Source organism: Rhinolophus sinicus, chromosome 8, assembly GCF_057876585.1.
Source record: "Rhinolophus sinicus isolate RSI-liver-muscle chromosome 8, RSI-T2T, whole genome shotgun sequence".
Lineage (NCBI taxonomy): Eukaryota > Metazoa > Chordata > Mammalia > Chiroptera > Rhinolophidae > Rhinolophus > Rhinolophus sinicus.
The window spans coordinates 53552807-53568837 of NC_142508.1; the positions used below are offsets into that span (position 1 = coordinate 53552807).

General features: G+C 42.4%; 1 protein-coding gene across 1 annotated transcript in view; it reads right to left on the reverse strand.

Moving 5' to 3' along the window:
- The window catches only part of CDH13 (cadherin 13), a 985128-nt gene that overhangs the window by 136554 nt on the left and 832543 nt on the right, over window positions 1–16031 (reverse strand). Inside the window, exon 8 of the mRNA XM_019743731.3 lies at window positions 661–801. Coding sequence (XP_019599290.3) covers window positions 661–801 — 141 coding nt within the window. The remainder of the gene's footprint in view (window positions 1–660; window positions 802–16031) is intronic.

A 16031-nucleotide genomic window follows, 5' to 3' on the forward strand; every position in this document is an offset into this window, starting at 1 on the left:
CCATCAGATGCGTAGTGCAAATGACTTCCTAGTTTGGATACAAATTCAGCAACCAAATGTAATCTTGTGTACTCAGCCTGTCCCCAAACATAGCTCCATTGGAATAAATGGGAAACGACATCCGTGATCCACAATCATAGAAGCACAGGAGCCGAGAATAAATAATGGCTCTCCCAGACAAGCTAACTTGCTTGTTATTTATAAGCTCCTAAGCCACCTTGCTACTGCCAAGAAAATCTGCTTTACTTTCTTGCTGCTGTCCTGTCTTGCCTCTCAATCTACACTTGGTAAAAAAAAAAAAAAAAAAAAAAAAAGAGATAGTTATTGTTATGCTAAAATCACAATAGGACTCACATAACTCAGCACTAAGCAGCACTGATAAAACTATGAAGATGGCCATTTGGCATTACAAGTTATTTTCCTGTGGACTTTCACAAGGTTCAATGCTTTTGTTTTCACAACGCTCTGGTATTTTCAACTTTAAAAAAAAGAAAAAAGATAAAGCTGTGAACTAGTATTCTGGCAAGACATCATCCTTTCTCCGCAAAGGAGTGTTTTGATTTTGCAAACAGGGAGCCAGCAGGGGCCATGCTGCACAGAATTAGCACTGATCTGCAATCATGGCTGTGACCCTAAGGGTGGTGTTCAGCAAAGGGTTACCTCTTTCTTGGTGAATTTTGGCGAGTGATCATTTTTGTCATCAATCATGATTGTTGCGGTGGCCGTGCCTATTAATCCAACATTCAGTCCAGCCATATCTTGAGCCTCGATGATCAACTCATACTTGGGGTTTTCCAGAGTCTACAAAGCAAAAACACAACAGAGAAGATGGTATTTAGATTTGGGTTACTGCTTTGGACAGGTGGCAGGCACGTGGCTTGGGCTACCTCTACGCCCGCCTCCCTCTAGGGCAGGCATCTTTACTCAGTCACAGCACTTGTACCTAGTATATATAAACAAGCCTTTGGAATTGCTTCAATACAAGATAGTCACAGTTCATAAGCTGGAGTTGGCCATGGGGATGGAATTCATTTTCTGTCCTTATTTAAAGGGACATCTGATACATTCCAGAATGTTCCATTTCTAGGGTGTGGGTCTACATTGCACCTTTGATACTTACACCCAGATATGTCATTTCAAAGCAAACACATGAAACTGATCTGGAAATGAGGCTAAGTCTGACGACGAGATGTGGACAAAGGTGGCAGCTAATTTAGAAACACACATTTCCTGAGGAATCTGATGGGCCAGCCACTGAATTCCTGTACTTGTTCAGAAATCATCGCTGTTAATCTTCTCAACAAGCATGTTAAGCCACATATATTGTTCCCATTTTACGGTGAAAAATACCAAGTGATGTTTCGATCACTTGTACCAGACTTCTTTCATGTCATTTATAGTCATTTGAGTCTTAGGTGTCATGTTACATTTGGAAGACCCATTTTATTCCAACCATGACTCTGGTCAATTTAACACAAGCAATATTGTACTATTGTGTTTCAATGTACATCAGTGTTTCATTTGAATATCTGACAGATATTTTGCCACCATATTTAAACACTCAGAACAACTAACCAACTGGCCTTGATCTCAAGATGAAGAAGAGTGCAGTGGTTGGTTAAGTGGCCTTCTGTGGTGGGTTTGCCTGTCTTGGCCAACCGGGGTACCATTCGTTTTCTGGTAAGGCAGCACTCCACCTTTCCTTTGGGATCCTTCCTGTCACTTATTCTCTGCCTATGTAGTAGGCGTTGGATTGACTTTCCCCACTCTCCACTCTCGGCCAAATTTTGGAATGAGCCCTGATGAGAAGAAGCCAGTAAGTGCATGCCAACCCAGGGACACCATGACAAGTCCAGGCACAGGACCTAGGCTGGCTTGACAGTTGGGAGAGGGAAGCTCTGTTTCCCTGTGGTGTGAACATAGAAGCATTTAGCCGGGCACTAGATGACCTACCTTATGCTACAGCAGGGGGTGGGGGGATGAGGGAAGTCTGTCTGAGATTGAAGCCAATCTATTGATAGAATTAGACTTGGACCTTGGAGAAAAAGATGTATTTCCCAGCAGTTCTCCTGGAGCCACTTCTTCAGGTCAATGCCCGAGGCCAGTGTTGCCTGTGGACTTTTCAGCTAATTAGGGCATTAATTTTCCTTATTTGCCGAAACCAGTTTAGATTGGTTTCTTAATCACTCACACAGAGAGTTCGAGTTGAACCACCTTCAATAAGAAACTAAAAATACTTTATTTTTGCTATTGAAGGTCCTACCAGTTGCAAGCAAACAGTCCTGCCAGTACGACAGCTTCAAAACCATTGTTTATTCCAACCAATAATTAAGAAATACCACAGGAAGCAAAGAACAAAAACACAATGAGGATCTATAATTTCCTTCCAAAGGTAAAAATTTACATGGCAAATTTTAATAGCTCAGTGCTAGCTGTCCCCCAAACTTTTAAATATCTTTAATGGGTGCTCAGCTCTTTGTTCCTTAGGGCACCTTTCATTGGTTGTTTCTTAACTAAGAGCTTGTGAGCTACTACCTTAAGAAGCGGTAAGCTTCTGCACAGCAAAAGAAACCATGGACAAAATAAAGAGGCAACCAACTGAATGGGAGAAGATTTTTGCAAACAGTGCCTACGATAAGGGGCTAATATCCAAAATATACAAGGAACTCATGCAACTCAACAACTGAAAAACAAACAACCCAATTGAAAAATGGGCAGACGACCTGAAGAGACATTTCTCCAAAGAGGACATACAAATGGCAAATAGACATATGAAAAAATGCTCAACATCACTAATCATCAGAGAAATGCAAAGAAAAACCACAATGAGATATCACCTCACCCCAGTCAGAATGGCTATCATCAACAAGACAAATAGTAACAAGTGTTGGAGAGGCTGTGGAGAAAAAGGAACCCTCATACACTGTTGGTGGGAATGCAGAGTGGTGCAGCCGTTATGGAAGGCAGTGTGGAGGTTCCTCAAAAAATTACGAATAGAATTACCATATGACCCAGCAATTCCTCTCCTGGGTACCTACCCAAAAAATCTGAAAACATTTATACATAAAGACATGTATGCTCCAATGTTCATTGCAGCTTTATTTACGGTGGCCAAGACATGGAAACAACCAAAATGTCCTTCGATAGATGAATGGATAAAGAAGTTGTGGTATATATACACAATGGAATACTCTTCGGCGGTAAGAAAAGATGAAATAGGACCATTTGTGACAACATGGATGGATCTTGAGATTATAATGCTAAGTAAAATAAGTCAGACAGAAAAAACAGAGAACCATATGATTTCACTGATATGTGGGATATAAACCAAAAACAACAAAAGAACAAGACAAACAAATGAGAAACAAAAACTCATAGACACAGACAATAGTTTAGTGGTTACCAGAGGGTAAGGGCCGAGGGGGTAGTAGATGAGGGTAAAGGGGAACAAATATATGGTGATGGTGATGGAAGGAGAACTGACTCTGGGTGGTGAACACACAATGGGATTTATAGATGATGTAATACAGAATTGTACACCTGAAATCTATGTAACTTTACTAACAATTGTCATTCCAATAAACTTTAATTAAAAAAAAAAGAAGCAGTAGTTCTGTTGGTGGCTGGGAAGGCTTTAAACCATTAAATTTGAGAGGGTAAGATGCTGGTGCGTTCCTTGGATGGGGTTACTCCCAATGTTTTTTCCCCCAGAGTTATTGAGATACAATTGACAAGATCAGACAATTAAGTCTGTGAACTTTCCACTGTGTAAGTGCATGGTGGAAAGTTCGCAGACTTAATTGTCCAACCTTTCATATATAACACTGGTTAAGTTTAAGGTGTACACTAAGATGATTTGCTACATGTATATATTGAGAAATGAGCTCCACCAGGATTGAGGGTCGCACAATTCACTAATTGCTGAATGAAAACAGAATTGAACACCAAACCCAGCTCTGGGTGATTCTGGCTCTGCCTGGTTCAGTTGACACTTCTCTGTAAAGGTACTTGAAATGCAATCTACTCTCAAGCTGAGGCTGGAAAATCATCAGCCTAATGTAAGTGACTTTCTACTTATCAATCACAAGTTCGATTGGATACACTATCTGCCATACATTCTGCAGCTGGACCATATGAAATCAACAAATTGGTCTATCCTCAACATTTTTCCCGAGTATCTCTGGACATACTAATTACAATTTCTTTGGGGACACCATCCCTTCCTCATCCTTCTAGGACATTTTTACTTTTGTAATAATATAGTGCATGTTTTGGGAATACGTAATTATAAAAATAAGAAATTATGTGGATTCTTTTTCTGATATTGAAGAGATCATGGTAAAATTATATCATTTCCCCATGTAATATCATTTACCAGCATAATTCCTTGATATTATTTTAAAGGGTTGCATAAAATATAATCATATGCATAATTTATAATCAACATCGTCATCTTCTATTGTTAGGACTTAGCTTATTTCTAGCCTTTAAAAACTTTTGACAATCTAAATAACACTGCAACGGACGTATTTATTCAGGAAGTTTTCAATATAGTTGACATTTCTTTTTTGACCAACAGACTCTAAAGTGAAATTACTAGGTCAAAGAGTACAAACATTTTAAGGCTCCTTATTCATATTTCAGCATTGCTTCCCAAGAAGATCTTACCAATGTTTGTAGCCATTCTCCCAGAATGTTTAGTTTCATGATCCCAGGCATGGCTTGTCCCTAAAGAACAGCTGACTTTGCTCCATGAAGCAAACTGGGATGAGAACGATTCTATGACGTCTGTCTAAAAACGATGTAAATTCCTCTTCTCCAACTTGCCGTATCGGTTGCTATGGACACACACAAAGGGCGGCTTCAGGCACTAACTATAGTGGACATGTGCTGTGTTGCCCCCCCAGGGCCCATTCCCTCTTCCTCTGGTACCTGAGCTGTTAATTCCTTTGGGGGCATCATCCCTTCCTCACTCTCAGTACAGGTGGAGTCTAGGTGGGATTGACACTCTCCCTGTTCTAGGGATGGTCACGTGTCTCAGGCCTGGACAATCAGGGCCTCCCATTTCCATGGCCATGTGGTGAGCCCATAACCCAAGTGAAGCTCCCCCTGGGTTGAAACTCAGTTCCAGCACATATTTAATTTAGAACTCTTAGGTAAAGGATGTACTCTTTATGTTGGACTTGAAGGTGGTAGAAATCTGGAGCTGGGAGTGGCCCTTTGCAACCACAGAGAAAGTCAGCCTGAGAAAGAAGATCACACAGAACTGAGAGGTAGAGATGGAGTTCTTTTAACCTCATTTGAGCTCTTCAATAGTTGTCCTTGAAGCCAGAAATTACCCTCGGATTTTGTGAGTTCTATGAGCCAATAAATTCCCTTAAGACATTTAAATTAGATGTTGTTCTGTGAGTATCAACAAGGGAGTCTTGACTGATATTGCAACTAATGCTATGTACGATCAGTTATCTGCAAGAAAGTGTACGCGATATATATCATATTACAGGATCACAATAGGCTCTTCGCAGCAGCATTCCAATCATTTCATGAATACATTATTTTTCCTTTTAACAATTTCCCTTCCACAAAACATATATCTCTTTGGATCAGAGAAAGTTATTAGAATTTTTTCCCATTAATTTATGCATCTATTTAATTGGAATTATTACACACCTAGTCTAAATATTGTGCTGGGCGCTGGGGATATAGAGATGGGAAAGCAGGGTCCCTTTCTTCAAGTTCAGGGTTGAGGACAGGCGTATATAACTGCAACAAAATAGAGTCACAGCTAAGGACTCATGTCTCCTTATGATATTCTTGTGACAGCACAAAGGAAAGAAACATTGGCTTAACTCTCTTGTAGTTTAACACATTTTATAAATAATTTTTAAAAAATTGAACCAGTCAATTTTCATCTCCTGAAGTAAATAAAACTTTATGACTGCAATGGTAAATAGATTGATTAACCTAGTAGAAAATCAATTAGACTATTAAGTAGATAAATTGCAAGGTTTAAGATGGGATGTTCCAAAAGTCTCAATTTTCTGGCAAACATAACGCTACCATTAATGAGTTTTTTATTTTTGAAAATATATCCAATTACTGTCAGGAAACTAGAAACCACATAGTTATTTCTAAAGTGGAAAGGGGGATTCTCCCTCATCCGTCCCCATCCCCATCTCCAAGAGGTTACAACAAAATGTCGTTATAGTAGTCTCTTGTCTCCCTCTTTTCTCCTGCACTTACCATCACACACACACACACACACACACACACACACACACACACACACATTTTATGTACACATATATTTAAACAAATGATACCATTCACACAGTTGTACAATTTGTTTTACTATATCACGTTCATCTCAGTGCTTATAGACCTGCCTATTCATTTTAACAGCTGTGTGACAGCCCACTGCATGGCTCCATCATAACTTATTCAATCATTCATTAGTGGATGGTCCTTTATTTGAGTTGTTTATAAGTTTTCACTTTTAAAATTAACTCTAAGATAAAAAAGTCCATTGGTCTACCAGTATTTTGGGATTTTTCTGTAATAAACATTATTGCTTTCACAATGACAATAACAAAAAACAACCAACCAATAAGAAAAGCAACTTCCTTTGAAATGCAAAAGTCCTATAGAAAAATGCCACATGTATCCCCTTCGTCTTGCACAACTGGAATACTTTCCATTTACCGATATCCCACTTCCCACTCCACCTGAGCCTTTTCCAGGAAATCTTCCCCAATTCCCCGGCTCTTATAGTCACTCTTACTTGAAATACCTACTCATTTCTGTACCTCTCAACAGTTACTTTGCCTTTGTTACTCTGCTGAAAAAAACTCCTAAATAGCCCACAGTGGCCCCATTCTCTGGGAAGAACCATTGATGCAGAGAAATAGGCCTCGGTGGCCATGGGTCGCGTTTGTCTCCCTCACACTAGTTGACCGATTCACAGGTAAACTCCCTAATCCTACCTGGGGCAATGGGATTCTGGGAATATGAAATGTGGAACCAAGCGTCACGGAGAGAGAATGCAGGGCAAACCTTGTCTCTCTCCACGTTACTCCTGGGCCCAATAGAGGGATTTTTGCTTCCTTGAATGTTTTGGGAGGAAACTTACTACTGTATTGTCTGATCTGCCCATGCAGAAGACGCCCTCCCTCTGGGGGATAAGACCTTCAGCTGTCCAGCTGCTCTGTCACTTGGTGGGTAAACTGGCCAGGCGTAGGAAGCCCCCTTGTCCTTTCGAGACCAAACTGCACGCTCCACGGCAAGAATCTTGCCTGATTCCTGTGTTTATTTCTCTCAGTTGGTGCAGGGCTCAGGTGTAATCAACTCCAATAGAAAGAGCCTTTCAGGCTGAGTTAGGATGAAGGTGCTGTTCTAACTAGAAAGATCCACGTTCTGCCGGGACTGAGCCAGCTCTTGACCTCAACTCTTTCCTTGATCCTGAAACATATCCAAGTGTTTATTTAGGAGATTCGTTTTGGCCCGGAAGTCAGCCAGAATTGGTTTCAGTTGCTTGCAACCAAAGGCGCCTGTGGCAAAGCCAATGTTACTTGTTCATCAAATCCTATTTCTTTTGACTCTAGAACATACAGCTAGACTGTGAGATGAACTTGTGTGACCGATTCTGGCCAATGGCATATGGGCAGAAGTGATGTACTGGCATGACCCCTAAACCTCCCATGTAGTTTTCTAGTTCCCAGAAAAGGAGAACCCTGCATCTCCAAATGCCCCCATGGAGCAGAGCCCTATTTGCTCATCTGCTTTAGGTGGTGGCAGGAACAAGAAGCAAGCCATGCCTTAGGGTGAAGGGAAATCTATTACAGTGCTTAGTCTACCCTGACTAATAGAAACGCCATGTTTCCTGTTGGTTTACGTTTGAATGCCCATTTACTATCTTCCTAAGTGGGTGACAAAGTTTTCAAGGGCAAGGACCATGCCTTTGACCCCAACACCTGGCCAGTATGTAACACACAAGGTGGGCAATTTCCTCTCATTACTGATAATGATGATACAGTACTGTTTCCCTGCACTAAAGCATATCTCAAGGGTCTGAGCATATCAGTGGCATTTCCAAACGAGAGTCATTTATTCTCAGGGAATGGCTTAGACGTTGGGGAACTCTAGCTCAAGCAGAGAGGATTTTTATTTTGACCAAGAAATGCACTGTGTCAAAACTGGGAAATTAAATTGGCTGCTCTGATTTCATTCTAAGCTATTTGATCTGTAAGACATATCTAAGAGTGTCAAGCTGCTCTCCTGGTTGGAATTCTGCAGTCATGCATCTTTACTGCATTTGTATCTCCTCCTGGGTGTCTACGTGCTCCCCGTTCATATATCTCCTAGAAACAAAAGGAAGATGGTGCGTCTGCAAAAAATAGCCACGGGTGTATCTCCGCACACACAAGCCAGGTCCACTGATCACACTGATTTGAAAACCAAACATTTCATCTTGAAAAAAGAAAATCAAGCCGTGCCATTAAATATGGCACATAATCAATCACTCGACCCTTGATGGTTTACACAGCTACAGCGACTTCCATACGAGTATGCATTTAACGGAACATTTATCACTAATAACAAGCATAATGGTAGCTGTGGGGGGAAATCAAGGAATAAATGTTACACGGAAAAAGCGTCTGCCATTAACCCATGCAGTACCCCGTCCTTTGCTTGTCTCATCTTGAACCACTCTCCACGTCTCTCCTTACACTTTGTCCAGACTGAATGTCTTTCCACAGTACCCCAGTTTTTCTTCCTTTTGACCTTTCGGCCTCTCCCTCTTTCTCCAGGCTGATTCCTACTCATTTGCTGACGTTCATTCCTCACTGCACTTAAGCTCCATGAGGGCAGGCGGCTTAGTGCAGAACGGGGTGCTTGATACTTAGGGACAATCAGAATGAGATCAATTACCGTATTTTGCTGTGTATAATGCGCACTTTTCAGGGCCCAAATTTGTGAGGGAAAAATAAGGATGCGCATTATACATGGGTAGTACTAATTCCGTATCTATATAAATGTTTTACATTTTTATTTATGCTTATGAGTTAAAAGTGTAACTCTAGAAATCAATACCGATATCTGTAAGCAAAATAATACCCTGGCATACGATAACCGGTTTTGTTGAACTTAGGATGACAGAACTTGCAACGACGAAGAGTTCTTGGCCTTCTATGATGGGTAAATATTGTAAATTTGTTACCAGTACATAAAATTTTTCATACTTTGTATCTGTTCTTGTGTTTTGTAATTATTTGTTACATAAAATTTATTGTACCATAATATGTTACAAAATAAATGCTGAAATTCCTTTATAATACAAAAAACAAGTACCTAAACGTAAACAAATAAAAATTTGAATTAAAAAATTAAAACGAAAGATTTTTGTCCCTGAAAGTTTGGGCCCAAAACATGGGTGCATATCATAGACGGAGCACATTATACACAGCAAAATATGCTACTATTACCCTGGCTCTGCTACTTAGTAGCTAAGTGATCCTGGTTAAGTTACTTAAGTTCTCATTGCCTCAGTTTCTTCATGTGTAAAATCAGGAGAATGATAATACTTCTAGGGTAAGTGAGGATTAAAATAAGTAACACAAAGCACTAAGCCCAGAACCCGCCATATGTAAACAGCCAATCGAAGGCTGCTGTTGTTATGGAGCAGACCTTTGGAAAGTCTTCTAAAGGTGTGGCAGAAGCTAAAGGTGGACTCTAGGAATAGGAAGAAGGAACTAAATGCTGCCAACACCTCCTGAATGAGCCTGGAAGTGAATCCTTCCCCTGTCAACCCTTCTGCCGAGACTGTACATCTGGACAAACACACGGTTACAGCTTTGTGAAAGTCCATTAAGCAAAAGACACAGCCAAGCTGTGCTCAGACTCCAGAACACAGAAACGGTGAGATAATAAATATCTATTGTTTTAAGTCACTATGTTTTGGGGGTAATTTATTATGCAGCAATAGATGGCTATTATGATTTTCCCCAACACTTATCGCAGTCGGTAATATTCTTGTTTATTGATTACTTGCTTATTTGCGATCTTGACTCTGACCATTTGAGCTCCGTGAGGTCAGGGACTTGTCCTGTGTGGAGCTTTATCTCTTAGCTGCTAATTGAGTGCCTGGCACCTCGTAGTTATGTAATAATTAGTCAACTAGACATATGTTTTTATAAAATAGTGCATTACTTAGGCTGAGGTGCTTGTAAATGTTTAACTACAGAATCTCCTGATTTGTAGTGTCTGTCAATTTTGGTGGTTGAAACCCTCCTACCATGGCTGATTTCAAACTACCAACATGATGTCACTGAGTGCCTAGTTGGAAAGGGACATACATAATTAGTCATTGTGAGTCAGTAAGAGCTGGCCCCAGCTCATAAATAGTGCTACAGGAGTCAAGGAAAGCTGTAAGAAGGCTTTTTCAACAAATACCTTTGTTGTCTAACATTTAAGGTATTGGTAATAAAAAATATTAACCCGAGATTTATAGCAAAGCTATGGCATAATTCATTTACGTACTCATCAGCTTTACTCCTTATCTGGGCAAAACAAGATGCCTTGTTATATGGCACCCACGCAGGGACCACATCCTTCTCCAGGTTAGCTGCACCTGACACCTGGCCTATAAATATTTCAAACAGATTGGTGAAAACATTATCTGAAGCAGAACGTGTTGTTGTCTGTCTGGGGTTTGATTTATCCACTCTGGCCACGTAACGCTGGGGATAGTTAGTCCATAAATCCAGCAGGAACTGCCTACATGCCCTCATAAAAGGTGCCTTATTCCCAGTGCAGATGGTGAGTGACGTTCTTTCGTCGTCCCGTGCAGTAGAGCTAGTGGGTTTGACTCGCGTTTGTCTTTAGGCCTCTTTCACCTTGCTGCTCAGTGCTAATGGGAACATTCATGTGCTCAGCTGTCACCTGCTGTGTTTTCATTCCCAGCTGGGGTCTGGTGGGTAAGGAGAAGGCTGAGCTCATTCCGCCAGATTTACTGGTTGCTGACAGAGCCAGCAGGGTGGGCAAGCAGCAGGGGAAATAAACACTGCCTCTTAGACATATGAGTATACACTTGGAATAACCTAAGTGATAGATTTCAGGTTTGGGGACACCAAAATCCAATAAAACATTTCCAGGTGAAAGGTACAGCTTTCTGATGTTACTGATGAGTTACAGTAAGTCAACAGCCAATGGCGTTCATAGCATGCTTGGAAAAATCATCCCCTTCAGACCCAAGGGGGCAAATATTTGACACTCAGTTTGATTCCACTGAAATATTTATATAGTGTCTACTAGGTTCAGGCAACTCTGCTAGGAGGTGATGAATGATACAGACTCTGTTTTGGGTGCATTTTTATTCCAGATAAATCAACAGAAAAACAACTGTGTAAGGTATGATAAGTGTTATTGGAATGCTGCCAGTTAAGGTCCAAGTGAAGGGAGTCAGAATGTGGGGTGCTCAGGAAGGCTAGGTGGAGGTTACTTAATTTGCAAAGATTAACTGAGCTTGTCCTACGTGTTAGGCATTGTGCTATGTAGTGGTGACAACTAAAGGAAGCCAAGTCTAGTGCGAGGGACCAATATCCAGATCATTTCAGTAGAATGGGTGGGAGTAAGAACAGAGTACTGTGGCATCACAAAGACACCACCTCACCTAGGCATTGGGGAGGGAGGATTAAGGAGATATTTCTGTGGAAGAGAATATCCTACTAGAAGATTAGCTATGGGGTCTTGATGAGGAAGTCAATTTCTATGCAAGAAGGTCGGAGACTAGTAATCACAGACTTATTCCCACAGTGTCGTGACCAGAATCAGAATTAACCTCAGTTCTTACTGAATGACTAAAATGCTATTAAATTCAGTCATTCAGTAAGAACTGAGGTTGATTCTATTTCTGGCCATGACACTGTGGGAATAAGAAGTATAAAATGTATTTTCTACCTTCAAGGAACTCGCAGCTTGGTGGAAGATAAAACACGTATAAGTGGCTCCACAAGGCACTAGGTCGGCTGAATGTGGGTACTCAGTAGGTTCGGACGTGAATGGTGCAGCTGGGAGGGCTACAGTGGCTTTTTAGTGGCATCGGGTGAATGCAGGCTGGAGTTGAGCTTTGCAGATGGGTATGAGGGCAGAGCATTCAGAGAGGGAAGAGGAGCCTGGGACCCAGTACCGAGGAGCCCAGATGAGACAGGCCCACTGGTGTGCTTAGAGTTGAGATTTGTGACGTAAAGAGACACAACCTATTGGTTCTTGAAAGTACCTCAGAGATCACCTGGTCCTGCCCCACCTTCAACGAACTCATCGGGTGGGAAACACAGAAAGGGAATCCCAAGAAGCAAAGGGGCCGAACGGAACATGCGAATGACTTTTTTGGGTTTATCTGTTTGATTGAAACAAGGAGGTATAGACCCCTAAAAGTTGAAGTAAAACAAAGTGTAATTAAAGTGCTTTTCCTCTATGACTTTTACATATTTTCACAATCCACTGCTTACTGCGTTAGCCTGTTTCGTCTACACTTTTGGCCCTGAACTGCCCTGGCAACATCATGCCTGATACATCGCAGGTGCTTAAGGCCTATTTTCTGGGTCAGTGCTTCTCAAATGTCCCCGCAGCAGAATCCTCTGGTGGGTGCATTAAAACTGATTTTCAGCCTACCTCTAGTACTTATGACTCGGGTGGGGTTGGAGGGTGTGCATTTCCAGCAAGTTTCCAGGACATGCTGAAGCTGTTGATGTGGCCATTCTGAGTGAACATTTGATTACATGCAGGCCAGCACGTACCCTTATGTATTTTTACTTAAAACTCCCCTGTTTATGATGCAATTTCAATGAAAGATAGAAAACATAGTTTGCCAAAGTTTCTCTCTCGGACTGTGAAATGTTCCCTTTCTAGAAAAAAAATGTACTCCCTCTAAGACACTAAACTGCACTATGGTTGCCTCCCCAGCCTGCTCAGAATCATGTTCAAGACGTCTCCATTTGGATGTTCTCCCTCAGCTTTCATGGGCCAACAGCAGAACTCGTTCTCTTCCCCTGCAACATGGCCCTCCTTCCTGGAGGCATTAACTCAAGCTGGACCCCTGGGAGTTGTCCCCAGCTCTTCCTTTCGCATCAAACAGCCGGTCATCAACGACTACTGATTTCGCCTCCCCAACCTCTCGAGTTACATCCTCTTTTCTCTGCCGTCCCTGCTACCACGTGACCTTGAGCCCTCATCTCTTCTCACCTGAATTACTGCAACAGCTTCCAGACTGGTCCCTCTGCCACCTTCCTAAACTCTTGCCACCGCAAAGCCAGCCAGAGTGAACCATCAACGCTACTCTCTAACCACAGGATCCTCCTCAAAATGCTTCAGTGGCCCTTCAGTGGCCACAGGATAATGTTCAAGTTCGTCAAGCGCAGAAGACACACTTGTCACGGCCTGATCTCCTAGCTCTCCTCACCCACAGTGTTACATTCCTAGAACACCAGACTATATACCATTCCGCCACTGAAGGCTTTCTTCCTTCTCCACAACTTTGCTCACGCTGTGCCCTCTGCCTGGAAGGCCCTCCTTACCTGTTTTGTTTTGTTTTTCCCTCCCTGGAAAACTACAACTTGTCCTCATCCACCTTGCTTAGATATTGCTTCCTTCATACTTTTCCTGCTCTTCCCAGAGTTACTCCTTTCTCTCTCCTCTGTATTAGCCCTATGGAAATATTAGAGCCAATGTTTTTCTCTTGGTTGGCCTAATGACACAGCAATTTTCTCTTCACATGTCTGTCTCTGGGATTATGCTGAGAAAGGCTCAGAGTCAGGTTCACGTGCCAAGCACGGTGCACAGGGAAAGTGAGCTCTCCGTGCCATCACGCTCTCAGCCCTAGAAGCTTTCACACCTTCTGTGGTCGGCAGAAAAACGGCCCCCGAAGGTGCCCATGTTCTAATCCCTGGAATCTGTGACTGTGGTACCGTATGTGGCAAAAGGGACTCTGAAAATGTGATTTAGTGAAGGATCGTGAGATGAGGAGATGATCCTGGGTTTTCTAGGTGGGTCCAAAGTAATCACAAGGGTCCTTATAACAGGGAGGCAAGAGGGTCAGAATCAGAGAAGAAAATGTGATAATAGAAGCAGAGACAGAGAAAGAAAGAGAAAGAGACAGAGAGAAAGAGAGAAATTTGAAGATGTTACACTGCTGGCCTTGAAGAAGGAGGAAGGGGCCATGAGCCACGGAATGCAGGTGGCCTCCAGAAACGAGGAAAGGTCAAGGGACAGATTTGTCCCTAGAGCTTCCAGAAGGAACCGGCCTTGCTGACACCTTGATTTCCCCCAAGGGAAACTCATTTCGGAGTTCTGAGCTCCAGACCTGTGAGATAATAAATGTGTGTCATTTTATGCCACAGATTCTGTGGTCCTTTGTTATGGCAGCCGTGGGAAACTAACACACCTTGTCTGGAGAGGGCTCATGAGTGTCCTGGGGGGCTGAGATGCTCGCCAGCCTCCCACTCTGTGTGGTGCACAACGTCACCAGCTGCCACCTTCATTTCACGCCCAGTGGCCTCCTTCCCAGGACTGCCCACCTTCCCAGAATAGCATCCTCCATCTCTGCTCTGGAAACTATTTCCATGTCAGTCTTTTGAAGTACGATGTCAACCACACCTTTCCTGCAAAATCTGTCTGGTGGAATGAAGTGGTAAATACCACATGAGTTTACAGGAGACTCTTCTCTTCAATATACATATGTGGTTTCCAATGTGTCAGTTACTTTCTGAGTATCCATTATAGATCTTGATGTGGGCAGGGACCCATCTCTGACTTCCTCCTGCTATATCCCCAACACCTGGCCCACTGAGACACTGAGGCCTTAAGATACTGTCTCTAAGTGATCATTGGGTTAAACTCTTTGAAAATAAATTGAACTAATTCTACCTCCCTGCTCCTCCCACCGCCCCTCCTCCCCCCGCCCCTGAGAGGTGAAAAAAAAAAAAAAATCACACGGCCAGCTCAGTGGCTGACACGTTCCATTAACGTTTGAGAAATGACTAAATCAAGGGATGGTTATGCTCATCACTACACAGAAAACTTTGTGCCAGGGTTGCTATTCTGGGTTGCAGAGGGTACTGGTCCAAAGACAGGGCAAGGTTGGACAGGCTACGCCTGTGTCTAGAAGGCTAGGTTTTGCAGAGTAGGGTGGGGTGACGAGGCCCTGCCTTTCCAAGCGTGACAGGGAAAGTCCTTCCCCTTTGGAGAGGCGTCGTGGCAAGCAAGCCTTTTCATGCTGTGCTGCTGATGGGTTGGGCTGTCCTTCACCTTATGGCAGATGCCCCAAAGCTGGACCCAACTCCAGGCTCAGCCCTTGCCTCCTCACATATGCTGAGGTGTATAAGAGGGAAGGTGGGACCACTGAACCCTCAGTGGTGAGGTTTGGATAGGAATGACCTTTCAAAAAAAAAGAGGGGATATGAGAATGTTGCTCAGTTGAGCCTCAGCCAACCCAGTTGGACCCTGTCTCAGGGGACGCTGGGAGGCCATATTTGCCACAATACAAAATCAAGAAACTGGAATTCCTGTTGTTCACTGAGTACTCTCCAAAAGCAAATAGCTTTCCTTGGCTTTCGATTTATTACCATCTAAAATGTCATTCTCTGTATGGGTAATAAAAGATAATATGTTTTATGGTGGCTCCTTATGTTAAGGTTTTACAAAATCTGTTATTAAATGATCTGCATAGAATCGAAATGAATCTTACTAAGTTACATGGACTAACAAGGTGGTTATTTTTCCTTTCCTGTCCCCCCAAATCAAGTGCAGTCAGAAGGGCGGTACTCTCTGCATGTTTTCTAATCACACAGCAGAAGGTAATGCTTTTGTCGGACTAAAAATTGCATTCTGCTGTGTAATCGGCTTCACAAAGTTACAGACTGATCAAAATGTCCAGAAAATTCAATTACTGACTCCTAATGACAAAAGCACATGAGCTCACCAAGGGTTGGAGGACGTTTCTAAAATTAGGTTCTAAATGCCTATCACTTGGAGCAATT